The sequence below is a fragment of the Rana temporaria genome, chromosome 4 (assembly GCF_905171775.1).
Source record: "Rana temporaria chromosome 4, aRanTem1.1, whole genome shotgun sequence".
NCBI classification, from domain to species: domain Eukaryota; kingdom Metazoa; phylum Chordata; class Amphibia; order Anura; family Ranidae; genus Rana; species Rana temporaria.
In genome coordinates, this window is record NC_053492.1 from 50032930 (window position 1) to 50060395 (window position 27466).

Sequence of the window (27466 nt, forward strand, 5' to 3'; positions counted from 1 at the left end):
GACTTTTAATCTCAGAATTCTGACTTTTAATCTCAGAATTCTGACTTTTAATCTCAGAATTCTGACTTTTAATCTCAGAATTCTGACTTTGAAACTCAAAATTCGGAGTTTCTAAATATAGTAGTCTCTATTAGGAGGATTTTAGGAGCATTTAGCAATAATGTAGTAACACCCATAGACCATGATTCTGCAGACATACAAGTTTTGTGCTCTATATGTAGATCTTTAAATCTATTTTAGTTACAGCATACAGTATGGGGAAGCAGGCAGTGCTGGGCTCTCTGGTTCCTCCATTTGCTGTCATCTGCTCTAACATAAAGAGGGATGCTGAAAACGAGTGTATTCTGTGTGTGAGTGGGGGGGGGGGGGGGGGGGGTGACACAGCTTCCATAGATAACAGAACACAATGCACCCCAACTTTAAGGAAACATTGCACTGTTGCCCCAACATGAGGGAATTGTGAATGGCTAGAAGGCAGAAGGACAATGTGTGTCTATGGTCAGAACGGCTTGATCATAGCAATTACATGTCTGGACTAATTCTTACAGAGAATGAACCCCATATTAAACCTAAAAAAAGAGTAGAGTTTTATGATTTGGGTTATAGCTCAATGGTTAGAGTAATAGACTTCTGTGTTTTTAAGTTTTGGGTTCGAATCCAGCTCAGAGCTTAATTTTTTGAAGACATATACATTTTCAATATATTGATTTACTAATATTGGTATTGGGACATCTCTATTTTAATCTAAGAGCAATGTATAAAATAATATGTATATATACATATAACTTAAAAACAAATTGTGCTGTCTCCTGGATTCGAACCCACAAAATATGAAACACAAGTCTGTCGCCCTATGCATTGAGCTATTTCTCAAGCTATATACCTGCATCGATTTTTATGTGTAATATGGGGTTCATTCTCTGTAAGAATTAGTCCAGACATGTAATTGCTATAATCAAGCCGTTCTGAACAAAGACACACATTGTGCTCACAATTCCCTCTTGTTGGGGCAACAGTGCAATGTTTCCTAAAAGTTGGGGTGCATTGTGTTCTGTTATCTATGGAAGCTGTGTCATCCCCCCCCCCCCACTCACACACACAATACACTCGTTTTCAGCATCCCTCTTTATGTTAGAGCAAATGACAGTAAACTGTGGGACTGTAGAGGAACCAGAGAGCCCAGCATTGCCTGCTTCCCCATACTGTATGCTGTAACTAAGATAGATTTACAGATCTATATCTAGAGCACCAGACTTGTATGTCTGCAGAATGATGGTCTATGGGTGTTAATACATTATTGCTAATTGCTCCTAAAATCCTCCTAATAGAGACTACTAGATTTAGAATCTCAGAATTCTGACATTTAATCTCAGAATTCTGACTTTGAAACTCAGAATTCTGTCTTTTTAATCTCAGAATTCTGACATTTAATCTCAGAATTCTGACTTTGAAACACAGAATTCTGACATTTAATCTCAGAATTCTGACATTTAATCTCAGAATTCTGACTTTGAAACACAGAATTCTGTCTTTTTAATCTCAGAATTCTGACTTTGAAACTCAGAATTTAGTATTTTTTTTTTTATGATGGCCCCAGGGCTCTTCCATAATATTGGCTTTTAAAATTTACAAATGCAGCAATTTAGAAATTGTAAGAAAGGTTTAGCACTGGGAAACACTTTTCTGAAAGATAAAAAGTGCATTTTATATACAATGCTATAGATCAGACAAAAATGAGGGACAAATGAGGGGGAAAGTGGGATAGAGGGACATTTCTCCAAATCAGGGACATTTCCTCGAAATCAGGGACAGTTGGGAGCTATGTACAGGAGGTTAAATGGGCAAGATTGTACTTGCAATTATTACAGGTTTTATTTCAAAGTTAGTTCTACTAGAAAGTATTATTTAAATCGTAACTCCAGGCAAACTATATGCAAAATATGCACAACTTTGCCACATAACGCAGTAAGGTGGATGACATCACAGTTTAAGCAGGAGTGTATTAACCTCTGCTTTTTTTCTACCACTACTGTGGCGCCCTGCTCCTGTTGAACAGGCGCTGCTTTAAATTTAGTGGGGGTCTGAGCTGTTATTTGGCTCAGACCAGAGTAATTAACCTCCCTGGCGGTAAACCCGAGCGTGACTCGGGGTTGATTTTTTTATGCTAGGATCGGTAACCCCGAGTCACGCTCGGGCTGGACGTGCAGAGTGTGCAGCGGCGCGGCCAGGGCCGGATTTCCCACAAGGCCAACAAGGCCAGGCCTCGGGGCGGCACTGTGTGCAGGGGCGGCACCGCGCGGCGGAGGAGACAAGGAATTTTTTCAGCGGTGCGGGCCGTGCGGTGGCGGAGAGAGATTACATCTTCTCTCATTGTTCGCACTGCTGTTCCAACTTCCGCCCTTACTTACAGGCTGCGTGACACAGAAGAGAGAGAATTACGTCATCTCTCACCGCCCGCCCTCACTCTCATCTCTCACTCGAGTCTCATGTGCCTCTGTTTCACGGTTAACCTGCAGCTAGTTTCCCCTGGCTGCAAGTACTCTGCAATGCTGGAGGGGGGCTTGATTTTACATGCAATTAGTGACAAACTGATACTTTTTGAGTGGCAGCCAGGTAACTGTGGCAATTCCCATTCTGCTAGCAGGCAGTGTGGCAAGTGACATCCCCATCTCATGGCAGGCGGTTGTGGCAAGTGACATTCCCATCTGGTGGCAGGCAGCGTGGCAAGTGACATCCCCATCTGGTAGCAGGCAGCGTGGCATCTCCATCTGGTAGCAGGCAGTGTGGCAAGTGACATTCCCATCTGGTGGAAGGCAGTGTGGCAAGTGACATCCCCATCTGGTGGCAGGCAGCGTGGCAAGTGACATCACCTTCTGGTGGCAGGCAGCGTGGCAAGTGACATCTCCATCTGGTGGCAGGCAGTGTGGCAAGTGACATTCCCATCTGGTGACAAGCAACGGTGGCAAGTGACACGCTCAGGGCTCACACTCATTCTGCTTTATGTTGAGTTGAACTATTTCATTTTATATTACAATGTAATGATAAAAATAATGCATTTCAATCATCCTGACACCATAACAACCATGGTGCCGGGATGATTGAAGCACTAACACCAGTCATTGTCTGGGAAAAATCGCTTACCCCCGCGCATTGAAGGACCCGGCCTTGGGGCGGCAAAGGGAGTAAATCCGGGCCTGGGCGCGGCTTACCTTTCGCTGGATCCACAGGCAAGTTACTCACCTTGTCCCTGGATCCAGCGATGCCACCCCGCTGTGTGAGCGAGCGGGACCTCCTCGCTCGATTCACAGTGTCCCCGTGTGCCGCCGATCTCCGTTCCCTGCGACGTTACGACGCACGGGAGCGGAGAACGGCGCCAAATTCAAAAAAGTAAACAAACACTTTACATACAGTATACTGTAATCTTATAAATTACAGTACTGTATGTAAAAAATACACACACCCCTTGTCCCTAGTGGTCTGCCCAGTGCCCTACATGTTATTTTATAAAAATAAAAAATGTAATTTCTGCCTAAAAACTGTAGATTGTCCAAAAGTGTCCCTTTATGTCAAAAATGGTTTTAGATCAGCTAGAAAACAGCAATAATAAATTATAATCACTTGCAGAAATGTGCAATAGCGATTTGTGGGGAAATTCGTCATAAAAAAAAAAAATAATGACAGCGACAATTCTGCAACTGAGCACATTTCAGTGATTTTGAGTTGATTACATTATTGAATAATTTTTATTATAATTATATTATTATTTGTTATAATTATTTATAATTATTTATTATATTATAATTTATAATTTTGTTTTAAAAAAAAAAATCATACCCGGGATGCCTACAAGACTCTTGCTTGGTCAGATTTAAGTGAGTTATTTCTAAAGATTACAGGCCTACAGTATAAAACGCCAAATTTCCTTGCAAAATAATTGTACCGCTTTTGGTACGTAATTCCAGACAGAATCATACCGCCAGGGAGGTTAAGGACAATTTAGCCTCTATTCCAGCCATGGCTCCGCTGAGAGTACCCACCATTGCTTGCCTGGGGTTGTCATTACCACCCCAGGCCAAGGGTGGCAGCAGCAAGGTCAAGGTGTATTGAGTGTTCCCCTCAGCAACAAATCAGTGGGAGTGGTCGCCCCGCTGTGCATGCTGGGGAGAGGTACTTAAAGGACAGATGCCAATGGTGCGGGGTCTGCCGTCTGCCCACGCCTCATGGCCCGCCTGGCCTGAGGTGCGCGTCCTGAATCCTGGTTCCAGGACCACGTTGGCTGGGGGCTGCGGCTTTGTTTGTGGGCCCAGTTGTCTGGCTGGGGCCTGTGCTGAAAGGGTGATCCTGTGCTGTTCGTCCTGCAGGAGGAAGCCACTTGATGAAGGAAGCCATGGGAGGACCTATCCTGGAGAGGGCCATGCAAGAGGCTGGTACCTTGGAAGAAGGCTAGGAAACTTCATCGAAGGATGCACCGCACACTGAAAGGCTTGATAGTTTTGCCTGTCGGATCTAGAAATTCTAGAGAAGCCAAGCTAAAGAGATCCGTGTGCCGAATCCTGTGACAGGGGATTCCGGACCAAAAGTGTCTCATCTACAAATGGCAAGTGGCAGAGACTGTACTTTGCTTTGTGCGCCATCCCGGGTGCTAGGCCAGTGAGAGGGACCTATCTGGGTGAGCAATACCCACCCTGGCTAGAGTGGCGACGAGAACTGTTTGCTGGAAACAGGAGTGTTTCCCTACTTTGATTATGCACCTGAACCTACCTACCCTCCCACCCCCTCATCCTTTTTTTCTTCTGAAGTTCTCCCAAATAAATCCAAGAAAAATAAGTGTATTGTGTGGACATTGGAATTCTTCAGACTCTCTACTTTCACCCTAGACAGCGAGGATATAGAGGTAACATGCCACCCAAAATATAACCAGCAGCTCCTACGGGGTAGTGCTACACTACTATTCGTCTATATTGGCTTTTAAAATTTACAAATGCAGCAATTTAGAAATTGTAAGAAAGGTTTAGCACTGGGAAACACTTTTCTGAAAGATAAAAAGTGCATTTTATATACAATGATATAGATCAGGCATCATCAGAGGCCTCTAATAGCATCAATTGTGATGAAAAGTGTAAAGCACAATCTCTAAAGCGGTCTTTGCTGACAGGGTGTGCGGGAAAGATGCTGACGCTTCACTCGACTTCCCGAGCGTCACGGCCCCACGTGACCCAGTCTTGCGATCCCGTACAACAGCCGCTCTAGTTAAGGGAAAGAAACGCTGGATCTCGGGCTGCAATGGCTGTGATGTATGTATGTGCCTTTGGAGCTTTAGCCTCCTTCCTCCTCATTCCAAAATTCCAGATTATCAGCTTCTGGCTTCTAGCTCATGTAGGCTCATGTAGGCAGTAGGAGCTGCGGGGTCTGGCTGCCTCTTCTCCAGATTAGCCGGGTGGGTAGATGGAGCTCTGAACGTGTGTCTCTCTACTCCGCAATTATCAGGCTACACCCCCTTTTTTTCTGGTTTTCCACGTATTCCAAGATTTTGAGAAGGGAGCGGAATGGACCCAAAGACCATACAAGACGAGCCAAGTGTATCGCACACAAGCCCTGGAGAACCGGAGCCTGACTTAAGGGCATTACTACAAGTGCTCCCAACCCATGCAGATATGCAGGCCCTCCCAACCCGCGCTGATATGGAACTCTTCGTTACAAGGGTTGAGGAGGACATGGAATCGCTGATCGCACGCATGGAGGAGATCTGGAGGTGGTACGAGGAGAAGTCCAGCAACTAGCAGATAAGTTAAAAAACAATGGCCGAGATTCAAGAAGCAATTGCGCCTGCGTAACCATAGGTTACGCAGCGCAATTGCTTACTTGCTCCGGCGTTACGAATGCTCCTGATTCAGGAACATCGTAACGCCGACTGCAGCCTAAAATCTGCGTGGCATAAGGCTCTTATGCCACGCAGATTTTAGGCTGCATTCTTGCGTTGACCGCTAGGGGGCGCTCCCATTGTGATCAGCGTATAGTATGCAAATTGCATACTAACACCGATTCACAATTGTTGCGCGGGCCCTGCGTACGCAAGTAACGTCGTTTCCGTACGGCATGCTTAGCGTAAGGCTGCTCCTGCTAATAGCAGGCGCAGCCAATGCTAAGGATACCCGTCGTTCCCGCGTTGCAACGTTCGAATTTTACGTTGTTTGCGTAAGTGAATCGTGAATGGCGCTGGACGCCATTCACGTTCACTTTGAAGCAAATGATGTCCTTGCGACGTCATTTGCCGCAATGCACGTCGGGAAAGTTTCCCGACGGAGCATACATTTAATTTAAATGATTCCCGCTCCCGGCGGGATCATTTACATTGCGCGCGCTTACGCCGGGCAATTTTGCCGGCGCGCCCTCGCAATTTACGGAGCTACTGCTCCGTGAATCGAGGGCAGCGGCGCAAATTTGCGGGGGTGCAGGGCAAAATCGTTGCCCTGTGCCTCCACAAAAAAAGAGCAAATCTCTTTGAATCTGGGCCAATGAAACCATGTTGGTATCATTAGGAAAGCGTATTACACATTTAGAGAAGGCACAAATCTACCAGTCTTCCCAAGCCAATGTTATGCAATTGAGGTTTGGGGAATTTGAGGTTCAGGGGGATTCCTGAAGTAAAAGGGAGAGAAATGTTACAACAAACTATTCAGACGATTTGTCTTAAGTTAGCCACTCCTCCCTCCCCCAGGTCTTTGAGTTTGAAAGACTACACAGATCTTTGGGCCCCCGCTCAGATAGAGGCAATAGAAGTACCGGACTGGTTGCAACACATACCAGGACTGTCAAGGCAAACAATAAACCCAGCAGAGACAAAGGACCTGGCAGTACCAGTGCCAGTGCAAAGGAGAGGAGAAGGGGACCCTTATGGGGCCCCCCTAAGTGAATAGAAATGAGAGATGTACTGGACTAGTAAACTTTCAACAGGGCTCCCTTATTCCTTTTTTTTTCAGCTTTTGGACATCCCCTTTAGGGCTCCCTCCCAGGGAGGTTATTCCTCTCCCCCAAAACTCTTCTACCCTTTGGGGTTCCCTCTCCCCCATTTTTCCCCCTCTCCCCCCTATATACACATAGTATATGGATGTCAGCTCCGGCACCCCCTCCCCTTTCTTTTTCTCTTTTTTTTTATATTTTGTTGTTTGGCCTTTGCGCTCTTGTTGGGACCCCATGCATTGCACAAGGGGGGGAAGAGATTTCATGGATTTAACCACTGAAATAACACTATACAAGAAACACATAAAAGACCTCCCCCCTTTTTTTTTAGGAGAGGGTAAGATGTAGTTTAAAATAAGAGGGTTGCTCTCCCTTTTTTATTTTTTGGTAAAAAGGTTAAAACATTATTAAACACAAAAACGTAATACAGAGACACCCTTAGACAGCGCCATTGCCAATCTGAGGGTAGTGTTCAATTTATTGTACTAGCAGCTTTAGATACACTTGACCTCCATTTTTGCTGGACAGCTTAGTCTGTTAAAGAAAGAAGAAAAATACAAAACATATTGATTGGATCAACAGGTGAAAATGAAAGAAAAAATAAGAATTGGATAAGTGTAGGATATTATTTTAAATTTTTTGGGCTTAATACTGATTTACCGTATATACCCGAATATAAGCCGAGGCACCTAATTTTACCACAAAAAAATGGGAAAACGTATTGACTGGAGTATCAGGCCTCGTACACACAACCGAGTTTCTCGGCAAAAACCAGCAAGAAACTTACTGGGAGATATTTTTTTGCCGAGGAAACCGGTCGTGTGTACATTTTCGTTGAGGAAACTGTCGAGAACCTCGACGAGCCAAAAAAGAGCAAGTTCTCTATTTCCTTGACGGGAGTCCAAATTGGCTCGTCGAGTTCCTCGACGGGCTGGTTTTCGACGAGAAACTCGGACGTCTGTATGCTAAGAAACCCGCGCTTGCTCAGATTAAAGTATGAGACGGGAGTAAAAGTAGCAATTGTAATGGAGATAACACATTTTTAAAGCTGTAACAGACTGAAAAGTGCAAATCGTCTCTTATCAAACTTTTATTTAACACGCAAACACATGAAATTAGCAAAAGCAGCCCCAAGAGTTTAGCCAGTGGAATCGAACTTCCCCTGCCATTGTATGTGTTGTATGTCACTGCGTTTGAGAACAAGGAGATTTTGGCTTGACAGTGTGTACGCAAAGCAAGCTTGTCGAGTTCCTCGACAAGCCTAAGAAGGAACTCGACGAGGAACTCGATGTGTTTCGCCCGTCGAGTTTCTCGGTCGTGTGTACGAGGCCTAAGCCTAGGGTGTGAAATGCAGCAGGTACTGGTAAATAAGAAAAAAAATAGATACCAATAAAATTACATTAATTGAGGCATCAGTAGGTTAACCACTTCAGCCCCAGACCATTGGATGTCAAATGACCAGGCCACGTTTTGCGATTCGGCACTGCGTCGCTTTAAATGACAATTACCTGCGACGCGGCTCCCAAACCAAATCGACGTCCTACGCCCAGCCATATTCACGTCCAACGTAAACTACGTAAAATACGCCGGTTTGAGTTCCCTGGTGCAGACCTTTACATGTCTGCTGCTGGGTTACACCTCCTTTATGGGGCGCAAGTACCATCGTGAATCGGCGTATCTCCCTCATTTGCATATTAGAAAATCAATGGGAACGCCAAATGCGTTCAGCGTAAATATGCGCCCACTCTACGCCGGCGTAGGCAAGTTACGTCGGTGGATTGAAGCCTGTTTTTAGGCGTATCTTAGTTTTGTGGGCCCGGAGCACAGATACGACGGCGCATATTTGCACTTACGCGGCGTATCTCGAGATACGTCGGCGCAAGTGCTTTGTGAATCCGGGCCTATAACTTTTGTGCAAACCAATCAATATACACTTATTGCAATTCCTTTTACCAAAAATATGTAGAAGAATGCGTATCGGCCTAAACTGAGAAAAAATTACTTTTTTTTAAAGAAAGCTCTAATTGTGGGAAAAAAGGACGTCGATTTTGTTTGGGAGCCACGTCACAGGTAATTGTCATTTAAAGCGACGCAGTGCCGAATCGCAAAAAGTGGCCTGGTCATTTGGCAGCCAATGGTCTGGGGCTGAAGTGGTTAACCTACTGATGCCTCAATTAATGTAATTTTATTGGTATCTATTTTTTATTATTATTTACCAGTACCTGCTGCATTTCACACCCTAGGCTTAGGCCTCGTACACACGACCGAGAAACTAGACGGGCGAAACACATCGAGTTCCTCGTCGAGTTCCTTGTTAGGCTTGAGGGACATTAGTGATAGCTATGCAACCTAAAGCAGAAAAGGTAGATTTGTTTTGTTACTGAAAACTCAGCATAGTAAACTTGAAAACACCCAAATTCAATTAACCCCCAAACCTAAACGTCAATCACTTAACCATAAGGCCTCGTACACACGACCGTGAAACTCGACAGGCGAAACACATTGTTTTCCTCGTCGAGTTCCTTGTTAGGCTTGCCGAGGAACTCGACAAGCTTGCTTTGCGTACACACTGTCAAGCCAAAATCTCCTTGTTCTCAAACGCAGTGACATACAACACATACAACGGCAGGGGAAGTTCGATTCCACTGGCTAAACTCTTGGGGATGCTTTTGCTAATTTCATGTGTTTGCGTGTTAAATAAAAGTTTGATAAGAGACGATTTGCACTTTTCAGTCTGTTACAGCTTTAAAAATGTGTTATCTCCATTACAAATGCTACTTTTACTCCCGTCTCATACTTTAATCTGAGCAAGCGTGGGTTTCTTAACATACAGACGTCCGAGTTTCTCGTCGAAAACCAGCCCCTTGAGGAACTCTACAAGCCAATTTGGACTCCCGTCGAGGAAATAGAGAACTTGCACTCTTTTTGGCTTGTCGAGGTTCTCGACAGTTTCCTAGACGAAAATGTACACACGACCGGTTTCCTCTGCAAAAAAATATCTCCCAGCAAGTTTCTTGCTGGTTTTTGCAGAGAAACTCGGTTGTGTGTACGAGGCCTGATACTCCAGTCAATACGTTTTCCAATTTTTTTGTGGTAAAATAAGGTGCCTTGGCTTATATTCAGGTCGGCTTATACTCGGGTATATACAGTAAATCAGTATTAAGCCCAAAAACTAAAAAATAATATCCTACACATATCCAATTCTTCTTTTTTCTTTCATTTTCACCTGTTGATGCAATCAATATGTTTTGTATTGTTCTTCTTTCTTTAACAGACTAAGCTGTCCAGCAAAAATGGAGGTCAATTGTATCTAAAGCTGCTAGTACATTGAACACTACCCTCAGATTGGCAATGGCGCTGTCTAAGGGTGTCTCTGTATTACGTTTTTGTGTTTAATAATGTTTTAACCTTTTATACCTATGTGTGTGGTATCCCAAATACATGTTTCAACAAAAGCATGCAGCATTCACAGCATCTGCTGTTGCAATTTTAAAATTTTCCCATGTCCAAGGAGCGGCAGGTACTGAATGCTCTAACTAGAGATAAAAAATGCTTGCTTCTCTTTAGGGAGCTACCATACTGTATTGTAAACTCTAAATAGAGCATGTGACCTCCCAAATAAGCCATATAGTGTTGCCAACATCCCTGATGATGAACAAAAGGTCAAAAAGTACCCCCCGGAACTAGTGGGACTTTTAAGGCAACGATGAGGACACAAAAAAATAGATATGAGCAAATTTTATTACAAAGGTATAAATGTAAAACAGGTGTATACATCAGCATTGGGTAGGGGGGGGGGGAATGGTTAGGGTACATGAAGGTATTCGGTGAAGGAGTTATGAAAGAAGAAGGGGGATTTTTGATCTTCTCTGAGAAATGCAGTATTGGTCTAGTTAGGAAAGTCTCTGAGGCCTCGTACACACGACTGAGGAACTCGACGGGCGAAACACATCGTTTTGCTTGTCGAGTTCCTTGTGAGGCTGTCGAGGAACTCGGCGAGCAAATTTTCTCCTTTCCCGTCGAGGAAAAAGAGAACATGCTCTCTTTTTGGCTCGACGACTTCCTCGACAGTTTCCTCGTTGAAAAATGTACACACGACCGGTTTCCTCTGCAACAAAAAAAAAAACAGCAAGTTTCTTGCTGTTTTTTGCCGAGAAACTGGCCTGAAAGTGTGATTTCTGTAACTGTTGTAGCAAGATACCAATAACCTACACTCTCAGAAGTGTTGGCAACCAGTTGACTCAGTTGATCAGAATGACATCTTGAAGATCGTTGAGAATTTTTTTCAAACTGTGCAGATCTTGGCAACAATCAATGATCATAGATGTGATTTGAATGGAGGCTGGGACATAATTCTGGAAAGGTGGCAGTGATGCTTAACAGCAGTGAGGAAAACTAAACTACAGGCAGAGATAGGCACAAAATACTAAGAAACAAAATGAAACATTTAAAAAAAAACAACAACCCACAACATGTGTGTAACATGACATTCTTGCAGGGGTTTTGAGTTATGACAATGTACAGACCTTATAATATAGTATACTTATATCCAAAGTTTTTTAGCCTTGGGACTTGCCACCCGATGTGTAAGAGGGTGCCGCATTCATAGCAACATAGCAAGCTCTTTTGGTGACCTTGGCAATGCAGTTGGGTGTAAAGTACCACCAGCAATAATTGAGCTCTTTGCAGTCAAAATGTTATCCTAGTCCGGGGCTTCTAGAGTTTCCCCAATGGGAATTTATTGCTGTACGTCAAGGAGGTAAAGAAGGTATCAAGTCTGTTGGAATGTGGATTGCATAGGCAAAGTTCTTCTAATAGAAATGGGCACAATGGGCTACTGGAGCGAACTTTAATAAGCATACTACTAGCATAGTGCCTACTCTGAAGGTAGTGGAAGATTTACATGTGAGGATTCGGAACATCCCACTTATCTTTAAACTGTATTTCCACTATTGCAGTCACATTTGAGAAAACCCCACTATGTTTGTTATGTGTTCCTATTCACACAGCATACCTATAAATACATTTTTTACATCTCTTCTGTAACGGCTACCCTTATAGTGAGAGGGTCTCAGCCGTTGGAGAAGTCCTTTTCCCTGGCAAGCTGCAATATGCAGGTACCGCCGGTATATCCCATCGAACGCCCTTCCAAGAAACAAGACGGGCTACGTTTGCAGAGTCAAGCAGACTGACTTTTAATGCCACATTTTACCTCCTTATATCTGGTTACAAACTTTACAGAAACAAATGACACCCCCCCCCCCACCCAGGGGGGCTTCAATACACATACTTTGAAATAATGACATTCCCTTGAGCCAATCAGTCGCTAGACGTTTTGGCTCCTAAACTTAGCTTGATCAGACAATAGAATTCAATTAACCTTTAAAACAATTATCACTCACACATAATCCCCATCAGCATACACCTCACAGGAGGCTGTTACCTACACAAAAGAGAGTTCATTAGCTATGCAAAGGGAACATTAGCATTCAGCAGTGAAAGAGACCCTTGTCCAATTAACCCTTTGAGCTCAGAATACAATGTGGTACATCCAATTGTGACAAGCCATGCAGTTCCTTGTAGTCCTCCCTGCATGAAGATTATAAATGTCCAGGCAGAATACATAGGTCTGTTACATCTTCTTTTTAGCATGTTCCTTGGGAGAAAAGCCTCTGGGCAGACAGCAAACTACTCTGAAGAACTTCAAAGTGAGTCTGTCCCCACAGACAGGCTCAGTTTCCTCTAATTGACATGCAATGCAGAAGTCCAGCTTTTGGGCCTTTAACCCTTTGTTAACATAGACAGGGTTCAACTCTAACTTGCAAATGATAATTACCGTATTTATCTTCATATAGCGCGCACCGGCGTATATCGCGCACCCCCAACCTAGAAGGGAAATTCCTGGAAAAAAAAGAAAACACTTACAGTTTGAATGCCCCTCGTCGGTATCTTGCCCGGCGTCCATCGGCGGCCTTGTCCGGTCCAGCGTCCGTCTGCGTCCGTGGTGGTGTCCTCCCCGCTTCTCCCGCGCTGTTTTTGAGCCGATCACCACTTCCCACGCTGTGTTTGAACGCCGCCGACATATACCGAGCGCAGTACACTTGGGCACGCTCGACCACGAACGGCTCCTCTCGCATAAAGGCTAGAAGGCAGCACAGGGCGTGACCGCGAGCGGAGCCGAGCCTGGCCGAGTGTACTGCGCTCAGTATATGTCGACGTGGCATTCAAACACAGCGCGGGAAGCGGGTATCGGCGTATATCGCGCACCCACGATTTTCCCCTGGTTTTAAGGGGAAAAAAGTGTGCGGTATACGCCGATAAATACGGTAGATCTGCCTGCATATTATATAGACAGGGTTAAGGTAAACATTAACTCCCCAGCCCCAACATAAACATTACTTACAATAACTAAGTAGGATATTTAAGTTGTTTCTAAAAAAAAAAAAAAAAAAACTGCAAGTATGCTCTTTGCTGCAGAAGAGACAAGCAATGTCTTCTTTAGAACATTCATTGAGCTGCGCATGTCTGCCGGGATAACTGAAACTGTTGTTTCTGTTTCAATGTACAAGTGTTGAATTCCCATTGGTTCTTCCTTGTCCCCTACCCCCTCTATGACCAGGCTAAGGGGAGTGTCCCTAACTGTGTTTAAAGGTGTATGTTTTGTATTTAATAAACAGTTTATGCTCTGCATGTTTAACCCTCAACACCTGTGTGTTTTGCCTCGTGACTGGGGGGGTTAAGGGCTGGTTATGGCGAGTCTGCCGGCGCGTTTGGAGAACAGGAGACGCAGGTCTGGCGGAGGTGCCCAGCCTGGGTATCTGAGATCCGTCACAATAGGCATGTGATAGTTCATATAATTTGTTATAGGTTGTTAGAAAAGCATCTTATGTAGATGTGGCTGGTGTGCTCTGTGCATTGAAGATACTCCCATTTTTTGTTTTGTCCACAAATGTCTGATACAGATCAGCCCTCTGCTACAACTTGTACCATATATTCCCATTGCACACCATACTATAATTTTAACCCTGATGTTTGCCATTCTTCAGTATGACAGAATAAAGATACATTGGGGGTTATTTACAAAAGGCAAATCCACTTTGCACTACAAGTGCAAACTACAAGGGCAAAGTGCACTTGGAAGTTCAGTCGCTGTAGATCCGAGGGGGACATGCAAGGAGAATAAAAAACAGCATGTTAGCTTGCACATGATTGGATAATAAAATCAGCAGAGCTTCCCCTCATTTCAGATCTACCCCTCAGATTTACAGTGACTGCACTTGTAGTTTGCACTTGTAGTGAAAAGTAGATTTGCCTTTCGTAAATAACACCCATTGTCAACAAACTAAATTGAAGTTCCAAAAAATGTTATTGCACTTAATCACACACAAAAAAGTGAAGTGAAATGAATAAACGATGTCATAGACAGTCTTTAAAATTCTGTCATGTACCTGTCAGAAACATACTTGATGCTTTTCTAGTGTGATTCCCTTCCCGGCCATCTCATCTGCCACACTGATTGGTACATAATAGACTTTTGTAGTAGTGGTAGGTGGCGATTGTTGGGGAACTGAGAGGCTGAGTTCCATGACAGTGGGCAGATTCATAGTGCTATTCAATCCAATAGCAGCTTCTGAATCTGCCCACTGCCATCCATTGTCATTCAAACAAGGAGGACCTAAAAACAACTTAAGCCGGGGAACCTCCTTGCCAACAGCTAAATAGGGTCAGAGATAGAGCCTCATACAGGGCCATTTTCATGACAGCTTCCGGGCAGGGATTTTTTTCTCAGAGAATAGGTGCAGAAACCCACCCTCCCCAGTCAACTACCCACCCCCAACTGCACCCCATACCCTTTCCTGCCCCCAATCCCTCCATTCCTTAGTAAAGTGTTGATAAATAATGGGTGTAATGAAGGCACACAACCCCCCCTCCCCCCGTCCATAGCTCACCTCCCCATCCATAGGTCACTCTCTCTACTCTCGGTCACAGCTCACCCTCTCCCCTGCTCTCCACAGTTCACCCCCTCCACCCCATCCACAGGTTACCTTCTGTTCTCTCCTCCTTGGTTCACCCCCCCCCAACAGCTCACCCCCCACCCCATACACTGGTTGCCTTCTTTTCTCTCGTCCACAGTTCACCCACCCCCGCTCATACCCTCATCCACAGCTCACCCCCCCCCCCACATCCCAACCCTCCCGTTTAACCTCTGTCAATATGCCACCTCTGGACACCCCTCATCCACAGCTTACACCCCCAGACCACAATCACCTCTGCATCCCTATCCACGCTTATCTTTCTCTCCTCCACATTTCACTTCTGCACCCCTATCTACAGCTCACCCCAATCCACAGCTCCAAACCTCTGCAACCCTCCATCTTTCACCACTGCACCCCCAACTCTCTTAACTCTGTTCAAATCCCCCTACCCTCAACTCTCATTTTGCACAATCTCTAACCCTCCCAGTTTTGACCTCTGCAGAACATCCAAAACTTTACAGTCTCTACTCTCTCTGCACAACCAGCCCACCCTTCCTCCCCTTTTTCCTCCGCAGCTCTCTCTTGCTTTGGCATTTAGCAGTGCAGCCAACTCAGTTCTATTAAGCCTTGTACACACGACCAAGGAACTCGATGGGCGAAACACATCGTTTTGCTCGTCGAGTTCCTTGTTAGGCTGTTGAGGAACTCGACAAGCCAATTTTCTCCATTCCAGTCAAGGACATAGAGAACATACTCTCTTTTTGGCTCGTCGAGTTTCTCGACAGTTTCCTCGACGAAAATGTACACACGACCGGTTTCCTCGGCAAAAAATATCTCCCAGCAAGTTTCTTGCTGGTTTTTGCCGAGAAACTCGGTCGTGTGTACGAGGCCTTAGGCACATTAGGCTGTTTTTTTTCCTTAGCCTACTGCAGTCTCCTCCATGCAGCTCCACCTGTCAGATCAGTGTAGCACATAGCCAAGGAGGAGTTTCAGAACACTTCACTCTGCTCAGTGCTAAAAAAGATCTGACAGGCAACAGGATGGGTTATCTGCCTCTGGAATCCCAAATAAAAGCCAACAGTTGCGGCATCTGGACCCGGTCACAGGGCACCGATTAATCAGATGTGGGACACATGCCCTGGATGCAGGTACTAGCACACAGAAGCCGTTGGAGGAAGTCAATTGTATAGAAAACTTTCTCTACCGGCTTATGTGTTATGTAACAGACTGCAGAGGAGAGGGCTGCCAGAGGTGGTGGAACGGTGTCCGGCACGTTCCTGCAGAAAAAAAGCCCTGGTCATGGGCCAACCTGATATTTGGCAAATTGATAAAGATGAGGGCCCTGTCCCAAGACAGGATAACCTGTACTGCTTCACTGGCTCAAATTGTATAGCAAGAATAGACACAGAGTCTGCTTGCTTTGTTCCCAAAAGTGAAGAGATCTCTCTGCAGCATGGAGAGCTGCTTTTTATTGGCAAATGACATCACAAAACATATGCATTCAGATTGGTTAACTTACACATTTTACTCCCATTTACCCTCCCCCTGTGACGTCTGTAGCACATGGCACACATTTCCAAAGTCCAGGGGCCATCTTTATTTCAGACGATGGTGTGGGCTATGGGAGGAGCTGTCTATAGGAGCAAGGAGTGGAAGTCCATATTTGGAAACAATTCTCTGGTCACGGGACATAAATTCCTTTGGTAGGATGAAGACAGGGAGGGGGAAGGTTGAACACATTTGAAACATAAGGGAAAAAAGGCATCTGAACAAACAGCTCTCCTTTGTCCCTTTTCCAATGCTGAGTTATAACTTCTTTAAGTCATCATATCTGATATAAAATTCTCAAGGAAAACAAAACACTATTGTGATACATATTTTTCACACATGCATATATATATATATATATAACGAATATAAAAAACAATATGAAAATATAAAAGAAATTATAAGAATATAAAAAGAGAGAAACATCTCTGTGGTTCTAATAAAATAATTAGCTTAAAGTGGAGGTTTTCACCCGAAAACTTAATTTTTAACATAAGATTGATGCTCATTTTGTCAATGGGAATCGGGTAGTTTTTTTTAAATCGAAGCAGTACTTACCTTTTTAGAGAGCTTGTTCTCTGCCGCTTCCGGGTATGGGCTGCGGGACTGGGCGTTCCTATTTGATTGACAGGCTTCTGACAGACTTCCGACGGTCGCATACATCGCGTCATGATTTTCCGAAAGTAGCCGAACGTCGGTGCGCAGGCGCCTGTATAGAGCCCCATCGACGTTCGGCTACTCGTGACGAGATGTATGCGACCGTCGGAAGCCTGTCAATCAAATAGGAACGCCCAGTCCCGAAGACCATACTTGGAAGCGGCGGAGAAGATCGCTCTCTAAAACGGTAAGTACTGCTTTGATTTTAAAAAAACTACCCGATTCCCCTTGACAAAATGAGCATCAATCTAATGTTAAAAAAACATCCCGCTTTAATTCAAAATAAAAATGTTACCCTAATCCATCACAATACCTTTGTTCACCAGCTCAGAGTTGGTTTTAGATGCCACCAGTTTCCCGATTTGTGAACTGACTGTAACTCTTAAATAATTTGTCACTGTCATAGTGTCAGGTTCTAAAAGTGGCGGTAGTAAGGACTACCTTAATTTGTAAAAATGTATTGGTAATGTTACAGAAACTGGCACAAATGCTTATTGAATAAGTCACATGTATTTCTAAAGGGCACTACTGCCAGTAAACTATCCTTGGTGCTTTACTGAATTCCTCAGACAATTTTTGCTTTTGTATAGAAAATATAGCCATATGTACTGGATTCTCTAACACCGTCAGACTTACATTTGCCATTGAGATTTGCAGCAAAAAGTTAGCAGCAAGCAGAATTTTCAAAAAAGTCTTCATTTCTATAGGATAACAAAAAAATTAATTTTAATAGATTTAAAATGACGCTAAACAATATCCTTAGTTTCCAAAAATAATCCATACACGTGCATTACTTAATGGTACTCTATTTTCAAGAAATTGTTGCCCCCCTCCACCAGAATACACTGAATAAAGAATATACCATCCATAGCGATCACATCATTACAATGTAAACAAAACAGTTCTGAAACAAAATAGTTCTTCTATTCATGACTGTTTTGCATACTATTTTGATGCTGTGATTGGCCCACAGCTATAAAATGGTACCTGGGCTAAGCACAGCAGGCTGTACAATGTAATTAGCAGTAGCCAATCGCAGATCACAATAGTAAGCAAGCTGCCATTAATGAAAGCCATTCACGATAGCTAAAACTATTGCTTTTACCAATGACCATCACTGTTATATGCAATAATAGAGCAAAGAAAATCCTTGATCATTGAAAAAAAATTCTTCAACTTAATTTTTTTTTACCATACTGTCACCAGTCAGTATCCCTGATCACTGCCACACCAGTCATATGATGATGCTGTACTGCACTGATGACCGTATGTAAAAAAAATAATGTGAACAAATAATGTATTTAATTTCTTAATTTTCCAAAAAATTGTGACAAAAAATACAACTTCAAAAAACTCACCATGACTCTTACTAAATACCTTGGACTGTCTCCTTTAAAGAAATTGGTCATTTGGGGGGTATTTGTACTGACCTGGAATTTTAGGGCCTAAAGAAATTAGATAGTTTGTCAGTACGCCAGGATTGACCAGTTTTCAAATATACAGCCGTGGCCAAAAGTTTGGAGAATGACACAAATATTTTCACAAAGTCTGCTGCTTCAATGTTTTTAGATCTTTTTGTCAGATGTTACTATGGTATACTGAAGTATAATTATGAGCATTTTATAAGTATCAAAGGCTTTTATTGACAATTACTGTACTTGAAGTTTATGTTAATGCCGCGTACACAGAATCGTTTTTCGGGTTGTAAAAAATTACATTTTTAATGATCTAGAAAAATTTAAGTTTTTTTCAACCCGATCGTTAAAACGGCCTTGCCTTAACATGATCATGAAAAAAAAATGCTCTAGCAAACCGTGGTGGCGTACAACACGTACGGCTGTACTATAAAGGGGAAGTTTCATTCGGATGGCGCCACCCTTTGGGCTGCTTTTGCTGATTTTGTGTTAGTAAAAGACGATTCGCGCTTTTCAGTCTGTTATAGCGTGATAAATGTGCTTACTCCATTACGAACGCTATTTTTACCAGAACGAGCGCTCCCGTCTCATAACGTGAATAACGTGACGTTAAAAACGTAGTGAAAAATTAGAGCATGTTCGAAATTTTTAATGCCCATTTTTACATCATGAAAAATGCTCTGGAGCCCACACATGATCGTTTTTAATGACATTAAAAAAAAAAAAACTTAATTTACAACCCAAAAAACGGTCGTGATTAAAGTCTGGGGAGTTTCCTGGCCTGGACCCAAAAATGAAATATTTTGTTCCCCAAGCCACTTAGTTATAACTTATGCCTTATACAGTACATCATGCTGGAAAAAACATTGGGGGTTATTTACAAAAATGCAAATCCACTTTGCACTACAAGTGCAACGTGCACTTGAAATTGCACTGAAAGTGCGCTTGGAAGGGCAGTCGCTGTAAATCTGAGGGGTAGATCTGAAATGAGGGGAAGCTTTGCTGATTTTATTATCCAATCATGTGCAAGCTAAAATGCTGTTTTCTTTTTTTCCTTGCATGTCCCCCTCGGATCTACAGCGACTGCACTCCCAAGTGTACTTTGCACTTGTAGTGCAAAGTGGATTTGCCTTTCGTAAATAACCCCCATTGCTTGTCATCAAACTGTTCTAGTATGGTTTAAAGACGTTGCTCATGGAGGATGTTTTTTTACCATTCTTTATTCACGACTGTGTTCTTAGGTAAAATTGTGAGTGAGCCCACTCCCTTGGCTTTCAAAGCAACCCCACACATGAATGGTCTCAGGATGCTTTACCATTGGCATGACACAGGACTGATGGTAGCACTCACCTTTTCTTCTCCGGACAAGGTTTTTTCCAAATGCCCCAAACAATTGGAAAGGGGAATCATTTGAGAAAGTGACTTTACCCCAGTCCTCAGTAATCCAATCCCTGTACCTTTTGCAGAATATCAGTCTTTCCCTGATGTTTTCCCTGGAGAGAAGTGACTTCTTTGCTGCCCTTCACTGTGCGTGCAGATGCAGTCACACCTGTATGCTGCCATTCCTGAGCAAGCTCTGAACTGGTGGTGGTGCCATTATACCGCAGCTCAATCAACTGTAGGAGACAGTCCTGGCACTTTCTGGACTGTCTTGGGCGCCGTGAAGTCTTCTTCACAAATGCAGTGTTAATGTTTTTTATGGAAAAAAATTGAAAATGTAAAAGGTTGCACTGTCCCATAAACAAAGAAAAACCCTTTAAAAGAAAATATGTATTAACTTATAATATATATATATATATATATATATATATATATATATATATATATATATATATATATATATATATATATATATATATATATATATATATATATATATATATATAGAGTAAGAGGTGTTGGGACGCAGAGCCTGGAGCAGTCGGATCCATCCATCCATCCATCTTTGAGTGAGGTCGGGAGACACACATTGAATGTGGCCAGGCATTGGGCGTTTTCTTACCGCATGCGTTAGATGATCTCTTATAATTTAGAGATCATCGGAAGTTGGTAAGAGGCCAATTTATTTTACATTTGGATTGTTATACTTTATTATCATGGTAACAGTGCATAGCACATCCAGTTGGTGGAATACTAATGGAATATTTTTTTCTTTATTTACCACTAGTTGATACACTGCGTTTGCTATATTTTTTTAAAGGTTTTTTTCTTTGTTTATGAGACAGCGCAACCTTTTACATTTTCAAATTTTTTCCATTATCTCTTTGTATCCAAGGAGTGATAAAAGTGCAGCAGTCTACACTTAAAATTAGCGCAAGATTTTCACACACATTTCAATGTTTTTTATGGGATTATATTCAAAGAGGAACTTTGCAATTAATTGCAATTCACCTGATCACTCTTCATAACATTCTGGAGTATATGAAAGCTGCCATCCTAAGAACTGAGGCAGCAGACTTTGTGAAAATTAATATTTGTGTCACTCTCAAAACTCAACTGGCTACAGCTGTACTGTACATACCATAGTTGAACCACTTAAGGACCGCCTCCTGCACTTTTACGCTGGCAGAATGGCACGGCTGGGCACAAGCACGTACCTGTACATCCTCTTTAGGTGCCCAGCCGTGGGCCATGGGCGCGCGCCCAAGACCCGGTCCGAAGCTCCGTGACCCGCAGACCTGAACGCCGCTGGAGTCCCGCGATCGGTCCCCGGAGCTGAAGAACGAGGAGAGCTGTGTGTAAACACAGCTTCCCCGTTCTTCACTGTGGCGCTGTCATTGATCTCATGTTCCCTGATATAGGGAAGCACGATCAATGATGTCACACGTCCAGCCCCGCCCCCCTACAGTTAGAAACACATATGAGGCCACACTTAACCCCTTCAGCGCCCCCTAGTGGTTAAATCCCAAACTGCAATTGTAATTTTCACAGTAAACAATGCATTTGTATAGCATTTTTTGCTGTGAAAATGACAATTGTCCCAAAAATGTGTCAAAATTGTCCGATGTGTCCGCCATAATGTCGCGGTCACAAAAAAAAAAAAATCGCTGATCGCCACCATTAGTAGTAACAAAAAAAAATATTAATAAAAATTCAATAAAACTATCCCCGATTTTGTAAACACTATACATTTTGCACAAACCAATCGATAAACGCTTATTGCAATTTTTTTTTACCAAAAATGGGTAGAAGAATATGTATCAGCCTAAACTGAGGAAAAAATAAAATTCTATATATTTTTGGGGGATATTTATTATCGCAAAAAGGAAAAAATATTGCATTTTTTTCAAAATTGTCGCTCTATTTTTGTTTATAGCGCAAAAAATAAAAACCGCAGATGTGATCAAATACCACCAAAAGAAATCTCTATTTGTGGGAAAAAAAGGACGCCAATTTTGTTTGGGAGCCACGTCGCACGACCGCGCCATTGTCAGTTAAAGCGACGCAGTGCCGAATCGCAAAAACTGGCCGGGTCCTTTACCTGCATTTTGGTCCGGGTCTTAAGTGGTTAAAGAGGCTAAAACTTTCCTACAGACTAAATAATATATACTGATTTGGGTTATATTTACCAAAGAAATGTAGCAGACTACACGTTGGCCTACATTTATTAAGAAAGATTATCTGTTTGCAAATTTTATTAACAGAAACTAAGAAAAATGTGTTTCTTTTTCAAAATTAACAGTATCTTTCCATTTATATAGCAAACATTTTAAAATAAACTCAGTGGTAAATAAAGATGTCTGATAATATGATATACATTTTGTTTACATACAGTGTTGGTTGCCTAAGCAATTACCAGGTAAAGTAGTACAATATAGGAAAAACAATGGCCTGATCATGAAGGGGTAAAACCAGAGGTCAAATCGTTAAAGTGACCGGAACCTTTCTTTCGCAATCCCATCCAATAATATCATAGAGGCGTTTATTATCCATTTCTTGCTCCCTCTCTCATGTCACAGCTTCTATTTAGAAGCAGTGATACAGTAACCTTGTTTTTTTTTTTTTTTTACTTTCCCAGAATAACTCTAAGGCCTCGTACACGTTGGGAAAACTGCAATGTCAGCTTTTGGCCGGGAAAACTGGCCGTGTGTATGCTCCATGGCAGTTTTCCCGACAGGAAACATGTTCTTTTTTTTTCCTGTTACGATTCCCAGCTGTCTTTTTCCCAGTAGTTTTCTTATGGGAAACACTGCGGTGGAGCATACACGGCCGGGATTCCTGGCCAAAGCTCTCTAAATTGAACAAGCTGAATTTAAAAGCTGCTTGTCTACTATACATATCTGTACCATATTCAGAGTGCTGTGTTTAGATTGCTTGGACAGAATTTCACAATTTCTTCTTTCCTGATTTTGTTTTTATTTTTCTATTAGTCTCTTATTTACAACATAATTTTATGCCAACTCAATGAGTGCTGAGGATGGGGGAGATCTTGCCATAATCAGCAAAGATGCCCAGCATACTTGGAGCTTATGGCCCACCTACATACTAGCATGCTCTTCTCCAGTGCTGGTAGGTCCACACTCACCATCAATGCCCTGTGCCTCACCACCACCATCTTATCTATTGTTTCTTCTGGGTTAAGCATTCCTCCACCTTTTACAGATGTTGGGAATGAGCTGGGGGTGTACACAACACTGAGCTTGTGCCATAGGCAATGTGCACAATATAAACAATTACCAGGAACATTTGAAAGAGGTTTTGGCCGTAACAAACTTTGCATATGTCCTCCATCAAAAAAATAAAAATAAAAATTAGACAATAAATAGTAAGGGTAAAGTCTTGAGCTGCCAGTACCACTAGATTGCAGGGAGGAAAAAAGAAAGCAATACTCTTGCACATGACCTTCTGACTTATCACTTTTAATATCCAGCAATAATGAAGTAATGCAAACCTATGAGGACAGAATTATGAAAGCTGCCATTGCTGACTTAAAATTGCAGATATTAAAGATGCATACTAATAATAACTATAAGCACCAATAGCAACATTTCTAAAACAAGATAAGAGTATAATGATGATAGTCCAAATACCAACAAACTGACATCACTACTTAAAGCTAAAGTTGAATCTGTTTATATTTTTCCTTTCCTGGTTCCTTCAATAACCACACATTAAAATGCTAATGACATTTTTAAATAACATATTTCCATTTTCATTAATTCCTGCTGTCACTGGATTCTATGAAATCTACAGGTGCTTGCAACCACCGCATCCCTAGGAACCACTAATGTCACTGGAAGTCTCTGCCACGTAGGCAAAGGGCAGGAATAACAGTGACATCATTGCCCAAATACGTCCATAGCCAGATTTGGTGAATGATGTCTCTAATACCCCCTTCCCTTATATTCCTGAGGACAGCACAGGGATCTGTCATTTGGCTATGAGTATCATCAGGATTGGCCGTGTGCATTGGGTCAGATTTGGTCAATGATGTCACTACCATCAAAAAAATAAGTTTGGTCTTAGAGACTGGATAATTCACTACAGGCACCACTTAACCTCCCTGGCGGTATGATTACATCAGATTTTAGGTGCTGAAAGCGGTACCATTATTTTGCATGAAAATTTGGCGTTTTATATTGTAGGCCTGTAATTCTTAGAAATAACTCACTTAAATCTGTCCGAACAAGAGTCTAGTAGACATCCCGGGTATAATAAAGTTTGAAACACAAAATCATAAATTATAATATAATAAATAACTATAAATAATTATAACAAATAATAATATAATAATAATAATAATAATAATAATAATAATAATAATAATAATAATAATAATATTCAATAATGTAATCAAATCAAAAACACAGAAATTTGCTCAGTTGCAGAATTGTCGCTGTCATTACTTTTAGTGTTTGATGATGAATTTCCCCACAAATCGCTATCGCTCAATTCTACAAGTGATTCTAATTTATTATCGCTGTTTTCTAGCTGGTCTAAAAGCACTTTTGATGAAAACGGACACTTTTTGGTTGCTATGGACAATCTCCAGTTTCCAGGCAGAAAGAACAGTCTTTATAATATAAAACTACATTCAGGGCACTGGAAAAACTACTAGGGACAAATGGATGTGTGTAATTATTTAATACAGTATTGTAATCTGTAAGATTACGGTATGTATATTGTGTTTTTTACTTTTTGAATTTGGCGCCGAGCTCCGTTCCTGTGCGTCGCAGCGCTTGCAGGGAAACGGAGCTCGGCACTGGGAATCGAGCAAGACACAGCGGCTCGCAGCTCACAGCGGGGAAACATTGCAGGATCCAAGGGACAAGGTAAGAGCTGTACCAGGATTCTGTGATGCGATCCCGAGTGTGGCTCGGGGTTACCGCTTGGTACTTAAAATTCACCCTGAGCCACACTCGGGAATAAAGGGAGGTTAAATAAACTCAACGAAATACCAAGAAACAAATGGGAGTTTTGAGGTGCAAAGAAATTAATTAAAATTGATATTACAAAATTCAAAATTTTATTAAACAAGCATAGTTAAAAAGGATTTTTTTTTTTTTTTTTATATAAAAACCAGAGCAAGCCCTGTGATCACAATACAAAAGAATGGTTGCCTTTACATGTTTCACCACAATCGCGGTTTCTTCTGGAGCTTTTTTTGGACTTTAGTACAGTACCACCCTTAAAATGATCAAGGTTCCAGTCCTCAGGTCCAATGAGGTGTCTGTGTGCCATAAATGAGGGGGGAACAATAACCCTGCAATCACACCCTGTTATGGTAAGAAGTTAACAAATGAATAGGCTGATAATTATATCACTCCCAGAGTGTCTACTTCATATACTGGTTGTAAGCTTCCAAGGAGAACCGTGCCACCTGAGCACTTCCTTTTTTGAAGATAACCGTATTCCTTTGCTTAGTAATCATATGATACCAGTAAGCCAGGGAGGGTCAATATAAATGGTCTATCCCAAGGGAGTAACCCTTTTAAACAGGGAATAGGAATCCTGCAGGTACCATTCAGGGCGATCGGCCACAGCCTACTACCATCCCTTTATAAAGCTGAGGAAAGCTCAGGGAGCTGTCACTTGGCTATGAGAATCATTCGGATTGGTCATGTACATCAGGTCAGATTTGATCAATGATGTCACTACCATCCCTTTCCTTTATATAGCTGAGGACAGCTCAGGGAGCCATCATTCGGCTATAAATATCATGAGGATTGGTGGTATGCATCGTGTCATCAGATTTTGTATTTGTCGTGTCAGTGGGCATTGTGATGGATGGAAAGGTCTGGTATGCATTTCTTCTTCTTTTTTTTTTTTTTTGGGGGGGGGGGGGGAGCAACAGCAAAAGTGACATTTACAAATAAAAATAATGATACTGTTGAAATTGTTGGCAAATGCCATTCATTGCCAACACAATAAAAAAACAGCACAGACTTCCCGCCCTCCCTAAAGGTCGCACATAATACATATCATACAGACCCCTTCAATGGTCTGCTGCCTTTTTTTTTTTTTTTTTTTTTTTAAGAAACTGTTGATGAAATGCCATTTACCAGCAATTTTAGACAACATTATCCTTTTTGTAAATTTCAATGCTACTTCTTTAAATCACAGAGATGCACCCCTTTACAGGCAGGATTAGGGCACCCCAGTCTTGTTATTTAAATTAAATGGGCATTTTTAATATTTCGCTTTAGGCATTAAAAAAATGTGCTGCTCCTGGCCGGATGGGATTTAAAAAAAAAAAAACATTTGCATGTTCCCCAGGGCAGTGCCCAGCCCTATGTTATTTTTTGACACTCCTCTGCCTATTAGCCCAGAAAATGGTCATATTTAAATTAACAGATTTGGTTCCGTCAACGTCAATGTGGTTTGGGTTTGACATCCAAACTCCCTTAAAGTTAGCCAAATCCTTCTTAAACAAAAACCCAGGGCAATTCAGCTCATCCCCATATAGATGACTGCTTCTGTTCACAAGGTTGTGTCCCTGAAATAATGCAAATTACGCTGATTTCCCATAGCCTGTTATTATTAAAACCTTCAGGAATTTTTCTCTATTAAAGTATTAGTAAAAAAAATGATTATTAAAAATGTAACATTTTAAATTATTAAAGAAATCATGTGAAAAAAAAAAAAAAAACATCATTAAGAGTTTAACCAGAACTCATGCCTATTGAGAATTTTTTTTGACAATTTAAATAAAAAAAATATATATTTCTTATTTTGCTAGAAATGTAAATCAATTTGAAATGCATATTTTTGTAGATTGGATGAAAATGTGCATAATCACTTACCTTCTCCCCTTTATGTACACACCGGGTGAAGACAAGAATGACAATCTGAAAAGCGCACAAGGATTTATATATCTATGACCATCATAATCTGTCCCATCCCTTACAAACATGTCAAAGCTATGTCACTTTGTACATCCTCAGCCAAACAATATACTGCAACAAAAACAGCCTGCACATGATTAAACTCTGTTAAATTAAGTTAGCCTTGGCTGCCAGCCTCAACAGTAGACGCCATAGCAGACAAAAGTAATCATCCTACTTGGTGAGAAAATAGAATGACACAGACATAGGCAGCAGTAAATTATTAAATGGAACTAAACATTGAAGTAGGTATTAAAAGAGTATCTACTTATAAATAATATGTCTTTAACGGCAATAATCTTGACTTAACACTACTTTGGTAGCAGTTGTAGGAATAGGGGGCAACAGGTACTCCTTACAAACACATATAAGAGAAGTGTAATAATTTCACAATGTCATTCTTACCTTAGCATTCTCTATTTTGGCTAAGTCCTTGCTTAATTACCCTGCTTAATTACCCTGGAGCCTTACATTGACACATGGTCATCTAAGCCCAGCCCTTGACCATCAATGGCCAGTGGCCACTTGTGTTGGGCGAACGGTTCGGGTCAAACTCATGCTGTTCACCCCATTCGGGGGAACACCT

The 27466-nt window shown here is 42.0% G+C and overlaps 1 protein-coding gene across 3 annotated transcripts in view; it reads right to left on the reverse strand.

Moving 5' to 3' along the window:
* Positions 1-26993, reverse strand: part of LOC120936199 (cysteine-rich secretory protein 2-like) — a 157524-nt gene extending 130531 nt beyond the window's left edge. The window contains exons 1-3 of one of the 3 annotated variants that reach the window (XM_040348374.1): positions 26800-26992; positions 24168-24189; positions 17778-17842 (exon numbers count right to left, since the gene is read on the reverse strand). In XM_040348374.1, coding sequence (XP_040204308.1) covers positions 17778-17840 — 63 coding nt within the window. In that variant the 5' untranslated portion in view covers positions 17841-17842; positions 24168-24189; positions 26800-26992. Of the gene's footprint in view, positions 1-17777; positions 17843-24167; positions 24190-26799 lie in introns of all 3 variants that reach the window. The other 2 variants (XM_040348376.1, XM_040348373.1) reach the window with 2 other exon arrangements.
* Between the last annotated feature and the right edge of the window lie 473 nt (positions 26994-27466).